The sequence below is a fragment of the Megalops cyprinoides genome, chromosome 24 (assembly GCF_013368585.1).
Source record: "Megalops cyprinoides isolate fMegCyp1 chromosome 24, fMegCyp1.pri, whole genome shotgun sequence".
Classification (NCBI taxonomy): Eukaryota; Metazoa; Chordata; class Actinopteri; order Elopiformes; family Megalopidae; genus Megalops; species Megalops cyprinoides.
The window spans coordinates 5,081,860-5,090,392 of NC_050606.1; the positions used below are offsets into that span (position 1 = coordinate 5,081,860).

General features: G+C 42.3%; 1 protein-coding gene across 6 annotated transcripts in view; it reads right to left on the minus strand.

Annotated features, from left to right (window-relative positions):
• LOC118771431 (disco-interacting protein 2 homolog C) overlaps nt 1–7,881 on the minus strand; it is a 154,835-nt gene extending 146,954 nt beyond the window's left edge. For all 6 annotated transcript variants that reach the window (XM_036519427.1, XM_036519426.1, XM_036519424.1 and 3 more), the window contains exon 1: nt 7,581–7,881. In XM_036519427.1, the coding sequence (XP_036375320.1) occupies nt 7,581–7,659 (79 nt within the window). In that variant the 5' untranslated portion in view covers nt 7,660–7,881. The remainder of the gene's footprint in view (nt 1–7,580) is intronic.
• Nucleotides 7,882–8,533: the final 652 nt, after the last annotated feature.

Here is an 8,533-nt window from a genome sequence, read left to right on the forward strand (position 1 = left end):
AGACTCATCAGTATTGAACCGGATGAGACGGTATTAAGTAGACTTTGAGATGCGCAAACGCCAATATCGATTTGATCTCGCGATGATAAAGAGTCGATGTGACCCGCTGTTGCACCCCCCCCCCCCCCCACACCCCTGATGTGGTTTCATAATACCAAGGCCCTGGCAGATTTGGGGAGCAGCCATAACCCCCCGAGTGAAAATTCCACCTCACAGGCGATCCACATGTTAGTCATCAGCCCCCATGCTTGTGCCTGTAGCAAATATTTGGAGGAAACCACATAAATATTAATTTCCTCTCTACCAGCAGAGTACACAACAAATGCGAGGGCTGAGATGTCAACCAGCAAACTGGCATTTCACTTTTCTGGCATCTCACCAGAATTTCAGCCAGAGCGGTGAGAGAAAGACGCAAGATGTGTGTGTGCAGCATGCGCGCAAAATGGATTCATGTCAAAGGAAGCATCACGCCGGCCCGAGTCTTCGTCTTTCGCTAGTCTCAGTCTCGAAATGGACTCGCACCTCTGAAGCTGGCTGGCAAGACTCAAATAATCAAATAATCAAATAATCTTGACCAAAGAAATGCGCCACCTTGCTTAGAAACAGAAGAATCACATTACGGCCAGACTTACCACATGCTTTGGATGACTCAACACTCCGAGCCAATCAAACTGATCTGATTGTCAACGGTCAACTGACCTAAACCAGAGTGTGGTAGCTCCACACACTACACCGTACTCTACACGCAAATATATACCACAGGGAAAGGCATCAGTGGAGAGCACAACTAGCAGCCAGGTAACTGCTTGTTTAACGGTGCTCCTACAAATTCCACAGCTCTCAGGTGATTTCGCTTTTATGTATTAGATTTGTGATGTACATAAAGTATCTCTCCACACTGCCTGAGGGTTGGTAAACGCTGGCAACAGCCAGAAACATTTGACAGTTCTATAATTTTATTGAAAGGACCCTCCCCCCATCCTCTAGCTACCAAGGTGCAAAATAATAACGATGAGGTATTCTTCATTTGATTTTAAACAATGCAACCATACATACACAACCACAACTTAAAATGGTCCACAGACAGGAAAAAACATTACGATCAAATGGGAAATTGAAAAAGCATTTTTTTTTTATTTATATTGAAAGACTAGCCTACTTTCTCTATGTAATCCCCTTCCTCTTTGCTTTCAGGTGACTTACATGAAATGTAACTGAAACCATACGACATGTAGCTGAATGAGTCCATAAAAAGGCAGAGTGCAAAATCAATGGGGAGCCGTTGTTTGCCCTAGCACGCCCCCCCCCCCCACCCCCGGATCGGTGCTATGTCACCAATCTTTCAGAGGACCTCATTCATAAACACATCAATATGTTAATTATTAGCCAGAGTCGATCAAAAGAACCTTAAGGGATAAACATTTACAAAAGGAGAACTGTAAGTGTCTTACTAAACACTCATACTTCAGGTCTCCTGCCAAGGCCATCAAAGGAACACGTTTCTCCCAGAGATTCGGCAAAAAACACATAAAGAAAAGCATAACGATGAAGATGTAACACAAAACAGACTGAATGTGAAAACGGCTCTCTCAGACAGTGAGTAAACCTTCCAGAGCTGTTCCTATACTTATCAGCTCCTAAATTAGGCCTACTAAATTAGGCAGAATAGCACAATGCCCCTTGACCTCGCCTGACATTTTCTGGAGTGAGCAACGTGCCGATCCATTCTCCAGGGAGAGCTGGGGAAACCTCTTCTCTGTGTGACTCTTGACCTGCCATCTAAGAAGTACTGTCATAGCTCTCAAGACACACCCAGTCATCGTCAGAGAAAGTGCAAAAAGAAAAAAAAAAAAAGGAATTGCTATGGCAACTGCCACTCCAAAGGTAATGGCAAGGGCTTAGAACACCACGATGCCTCTTTTCCAAGTGGGAGCCGATTGTTCAGTGTGCTTCAGAGCCAGGACACACATCGGAAACATGCGTGAAACTGGACTTCACAACCAGGCATGCCAGGCAGGCGTGTGTGTCAGATCTGCATGTGTGCTGGTATGTGCCTGTGTGTGTGTGTGTGTGTGTGTGTGTGTGTGTGTGTGTGTGTGTGTGTGTGTGTGTCTGTGTGTCTGCGTGTCTGCGTGTCTGTGTGTGTGTGTGTGTGTGTGTGTGTGTGTGTGTGTGTGTCAGGCGGAGGGCTTTTCAAGGATCGAAGGACAGAAAAGCATTTGGGGGCCGATTTGCTGATGCATTTGGAAGTCTAAACACTTCTAATGACTGTTACAGACCAACAAATGAGAGTTTCAGTGACACTGCGAGACACTCCCCAAAGGTCAGATCCATCTTGTTTCCAGACCAATTACAAAAAGTGTGCAACTCCAAAGAGGAAAGGTGATGGCAAGGAGACAGGGCTGGCTGATTATTTTAAACTATTCTGACTGCAATGGCAACATATTTCACTAAATGTCACTGATGGAATTCATTAAACATTTAATATGGAGACAAGCTTGGTCAGTCTGAATTATATATAAATATGAGTAATTATGGAAACTATTGGGATAGAAACAAATCACTTTCTTAATGTACAAGTAGGTCTTGACTGTATGCAGTCCTTAATTTTGACAGCAGACTGCTGGAGCCGGCAGACAGCAAAAACAAGTCAAGTGATGATAGTTAATGCCACAACTGTGGAAACGTCAGCAAGGCTGACATTACATTACATTCATTTACATTACAATACAATGTAATATAATGTAGACGAATGTAATGTAATGTACTGTACATGTAGCATCTCCATCCTGCCTGTGAAGTCAATGGAAATGAGGATGAATCGTAGATCACAACCATCAATTGTTTAAGAGGCACCAAAAATATGTGATATTTTGTTTCTGCCAATGAATAAAATGTTAATGTAAACATAACTTGTGTAAACATAATGATCGGCACAGCTTCCACATTGTCATGCTTGATGTGCCACCTCCACACCAGGCTCCATCAAAACCAGTAACACCTTATCTGAACCTAACAGTTCTGCATTAGCTAATTTATGTATGGCTGCATCCAGCTTGAGCACTGATCTTGCAGTTTTTTTTTTTTTTTCAGTGAGATGCCGCTTTAAGAAGCTTTTCCAAGAAACACAAAAACTCAGCACCATCCGCACTGTTTAATATGACACCAGTCAAAGACTGCTTTCTCCAATCAGAGGGCAGGCCTGTGAGACTCACATCCACCTGTAGCTACGGTCTAATCCGCTTTCCAATTTCTTCATCATTTATTCCAATTTTACTGTATGTCTATATTATATTTTATATATACACACAAAGAAAGGTATACAAAGACATACAAAGAAAGATATAAAACTGTATATAATGCATGAAGTTTACTAATGTTAAATAAAGTACCAATGCATCAATGGTCTTTCATAAAAACTGACTGATAATCAATAAGGCAGTTAGCCTGAGAATTCCATACCAAACCCATTCCATGGACAATCGGGTGCTTCAGGAGGCCTTTAAACCAACACTGCAAGATGCAAACATTTCAAGATGCCTTCAAATCATGCACAGAGCAAACACACTATGTACCAAAACACTATGTACCAATACACATAATCAGTTTGAATAACTGCATTGTGGGGAAGAGGGGTTGAGGCTACATTTAGCCCCCTCTAAAATGAAAGCTTTCAGTTTCCACAGATGCCTCGAGGCTTTGAGGATGTGTTAGATTAAGCCCAGATGTGATTAAGTGAGGCCTGAATTACAACATGCTACAGAGTGTCAGGAATTCCTCACCCCCGAACCCTCAATTCCTGATCCAAAATTCTTTCAAGGATCCATTCCTTCACGCAACTCTTCACTTTAAGACAATGGACAACTGATATTTTTTTCTTCAATGGAGTGAAAGACTCAGACAAATCACTTATCCATCTATATTTCACAGGGTAGCTGGAATCTTAAGCAGTGAATAACTCTTTACTATTTCTGTATGTAAACATGCTATTTATTTATTTATTTGCAATCAGGATCTCTGCTACAGTTAACACCAGGCATACCGCAACATGTTACACGTAGTATGCTAACAGTTCCTTTGGACCATTTGCGAATCAGGAAAGAATCCTGCAACTCTCAAGCAAGCAGGTGGCAGTTTCATGAACATAAAAAGAAAATACTGGTGTGAGAGGCAGAATGACAGCTAAATGATACACATGACAGCAATTCACATAATGACAGACAAGTTTCCAGAGGCCAGGGGAATGACGCTCTTTTAAGGGAAGAACTGGCCTTGACAAAAACCCATTGTACCAGTAGTTTTTCATAACTCTCAACTTCACAAGACTACAATAGACAAACAGGAAAAAAAAAATCCAATTAGCAAGCATCCTGAAACAGCGCATAAAACCTGGCAGAGGTTCAGCTGGCGTTTTTATGTGAATGTGTGATGAGCTGTGCCGTGATCTAGCGATAATTAAGACAGATCGTTTGATTCACAAGACAGACTCATTGATGATGCCTTTTTTTGCAGACTTTGGCCTAACTATACTAGCAGTTAACCCTGTGTCTCATACAAGGGGAACCTGCCACAAAGACAGGCTCAAAAGGAAAGTTTACACATGAGCACAGCAGTGAACACACAAAGTGCAGCAGGGCAGCACAATGGTACGGAGCAGGACTTGCAACCAAAAGGTTGCCAGTTTGTTTCCACGCTGGGGCACTGCTGCTGTACCCTTGGGCAAGTTACTTCACACAGAATTGCCTCAGCTGTATAAATGGACAACATATAAAAAATTGTAACATACGTAAGTCGCTCTGGATAAGAGCATCTGCTAAATGACAATAATGTGATGTAATGTAATTCATGTTACGTCTGAGATGGGGCGGTAACAGCCCAACCAGGGGTGCGTTAACAGTGCACGTGTAGGAAATGGGGGGGTCCTGCTCCATTTGTGCCGTTCTGATTTCAGCACTGTGCACAGACACACATCACCCTGCACAGAGAGGTCAGTGCGTTTGCTCAGAGGAGCACGAGGCCAGCACTGCCCGTGTCTCAGTGATGGGCAGATGGGAGAACTCAACATGTGGCGCCTCAATGAGGAGATTAAAGCATGTTTCGAGGTAATTAACGATCATGTGATCAGACACATATGATTACAGTAAAAGGATTTGTGTGCACAAGGTTGTGCTTTACTTTTTTCTCAGCTGTAGCCAGGTAGCCCTGGGAACAGGCATGTCTTTCACTGACTAAGACAGTGGCTCCCCAAAAGCAATTACAGTGCCTTCGTGTGACCACTAGATGGCGAAAATGCAGTGATAAGGGGGTCAATCACAGTACTTGCAGTCCTTGGAACTGTGCTTGTCTTGTTATTGTTTTCCAGGACTTGATTTGTGTGGCGCTGTTCTGGTAAAACATATGCCGAAAGTCAAATACTGATTTTTATCAGCTGCAGCCTAAAAACAATAAATATCAGACACTTGGACCTCATAGAACCACTATAGCCTCAGCGGCTCTCATACATTTCAATGTAACAGTAGTCAGTGTGAGTCTGCCAAATACAGACAGCATATTGACATCACTGGTGCTGACTATAGAGCACTACATGTTCAGGAATATGCTGCTCAACAAACAGTAGAAAAAGAAGACATATCCCTACAGTTCAGAGCCACAACAATCACTTTTATCTGTCAAATGACTCCACTTGTATGAGGCCTAGATCTGTATGAATGAACCGCAGTAAAGCAGCATTTGTATGTACAGTTTTAGCATTAAACACCTGACTATTCTGGATTATTCTGGAATTTCTGGAACTTCCTAGAGATAATGTTCCATAGTTTTAAAGTTCCTCACTTTGAGTCTATACGAAAGATTTACACATATGAATAGAACTAAGATACCTAAAAGGTTTGAATACCAATGGAGACAGTGCTCTACCATTGGCCAAGTGCTTCAGTTCAAGCATGACTAGATTTCAAGCTCTGTAAATGGTCTGCAGCAACTTTTAAGAGTAAGAGCATCTTTTAGACAAACAGATAATTGTATCACAAGGTATATAACCTAATGATCTGAGGCCTAATCCCAGCCATTGTTTTGTTTCTGTCGGTTTCCTTCTTTCTTTGTTTTGCTGCTGTTTTCGTTTTCATTTGAAGACATTCCCATAACCGTGTCAAAATAAACCTTTGCCAATGAATCTCACGTTGCTACCTCACTGAATCCAGTGGTGAAACTGTTAAATGTAGGTCAGTAAATACATTTTTGCAGGGGAGGGGTGTACATGTCAACTTCTGCTCTCTATCGTTCAAAGACAGATGTGTATAATTTCTTGTTTCGGGTCGATAGCTTTTCACAGACTACCCCTAAAAGAAAACAAACCGTCACCGATTTCAAATGTATCTCAGGGTTCACGTCTTCAACCGACGCCGACTCGATGTGACCGGAGACTATACTCCGCGCACACAAAGAGAACGCAGCATCAACCAAAACCGGACAGCGAAAAGTATGAAGGCATAGAAAAGTAAAGCGTGTGGCTGCCGAACGACCACAGTCCTTTCGGGGGTTTATAATGCTTGACATTTTAAAAAATAATAATTACAAAACAGACTGAGCAATGATGACAGAACAGAATGAGAAAATATGCTAGCTGCGAGTCGACTCACTACCGAACACATTGGTATACTGATACCGAAAAGATACTGAAATTACCAAAGCACTGCAAAAGATTGCTCAATGCGTAAGTGTTCGTACGGTAACTAACCATGCAAAGGCACTTTTTGCCTTAAATGGCTGAGTTCTCCACATAAACAACGGACAATTCCATACGCCTCCACATGAGGGAAAAAAATGAATCAAAATATTGGCGGTCCAAACAAAATACTTAATGCGCTGATTAAAAACAAGCCGACTTGATTAAAAAAAAAATACGACCAAACTGAAAGCATTCACGCCTGTTTTACTGTTGTATGTACCGTTTAAAACAAAAAAAGGCGAAATCAGATTCGACACTGCAGCTTTTTCCCCTCTCACAGCAGTTCCCAGTATTTGTGCGCGGTTAACTTGGCATTCATGAAACGAAAAGGCTAGGATTTCTGTTAAGTCGACACGATGTACTTCGCTAGCATAGCAAGAAATGGCACAAGAAGGCACCCGCAAACACAACATCAAATGCAATTACATTGTCAAACCTTCTCTGACTGTTTAATGTATAGGCACACATTCCACAACGTTATCCTGCATAACAGTTACCCCATCCGTCTGTACAAGCAGCCGTTGGTCTACGAATTCCTATGAATAATGAAGCGAACGTCTTCAAACACTAATTTCAAGGTCAAGGAAAATGTTGCCAGTTTTAACATTAGTTGTAAACAACCGGACGGTATAGACGGCAACAAACAATGTTGCAAAACAAATATGTATCGCAAACGGATACATCATGAATTTGCTGCAGGTCTGGGAATAATTATTGCGTTCTCATCTGGTGCTGAGGGAAATCGGGCATTCAAGCGTTCATTTATGGTACGTCGTCCGGGCGAGAGGTAAAAAAAAAAATACCATCTAATTAAAGAGTAATAGGGTTGTGATGAAATTTTTGTATTGCTTACCTTCTGATAACTCCAGTTCCAGCTCGGCTAATCTAGCTCTCACCTCCAGAGGAAGGGGTAATGTATCTCGATCCGCCATTCTGCTTTAAATTTACTAAGCTAACCCTCTTTTTGCGTCTTTTTTCAGCGCGGTCTCTCAACACTGTCCTTTATCCGCACACCAGCAGCGCATACGGGCACGACAGGACCCCAGCGGAAAGAAAGACTAAGGGAGGATCGCACTGTGTAATTTTGTTCTCCCTCACTTAATGCCCCGCCATGACGGTGTCCCTCAGCAAGAAACGGTACTGTAATTCCAGTCCGTCAGTGCCGCGGAGAGACTCGCTGCTACATCGCCGCTTCTGCCTCTTTCGCTGTCACACTCACGTGATCACGTCCAGGCGACCGCTCCGTTCGCTTCCAACAGAGGGCGCTAAAGTTCCCCTTTGAAATTCGGAAACCTTGAAAACAAAGTCAAGCGGTAGTAAAAGGCAGCAATAAGGTTTTTAAAAAGTACGTTTATGTGACAGTAACTGGTACCCTTCGATGCTGTTACACCCCTGTGTAAAAGCTGTCAGTTTTATTGGCTGTACTGCCTAGAACTTTTCTACTGGAAATGCGGAGGGGGGTGCTACTTGTTGGAAGTAAAGCGTGATAAACTGACGTAATGCAACACATGATGAGAATATTACGTGTTCACTTTGCTTGAATCTGGTCTTTCGCTCACTCGTTTAAGTCAGGGTCTCAAACTAATCTCAGTCGTTCATCTGGTAGTGTTTATTTCCACTGATGACATCATAGGAGGTCTTCTAGGTCAAGCCACTCTGTTTACAAATTTCATCATAAATTAAACCTTTGAGTCAATTCTTCTGTAATAGAAGTGGTAGGCATTGCCATAAAAGAACTTTCAAATACAACATTCATTTAGTATTACATTGTCCTTCAATGCAGGTAATTTTACAGAGTCGTGATTA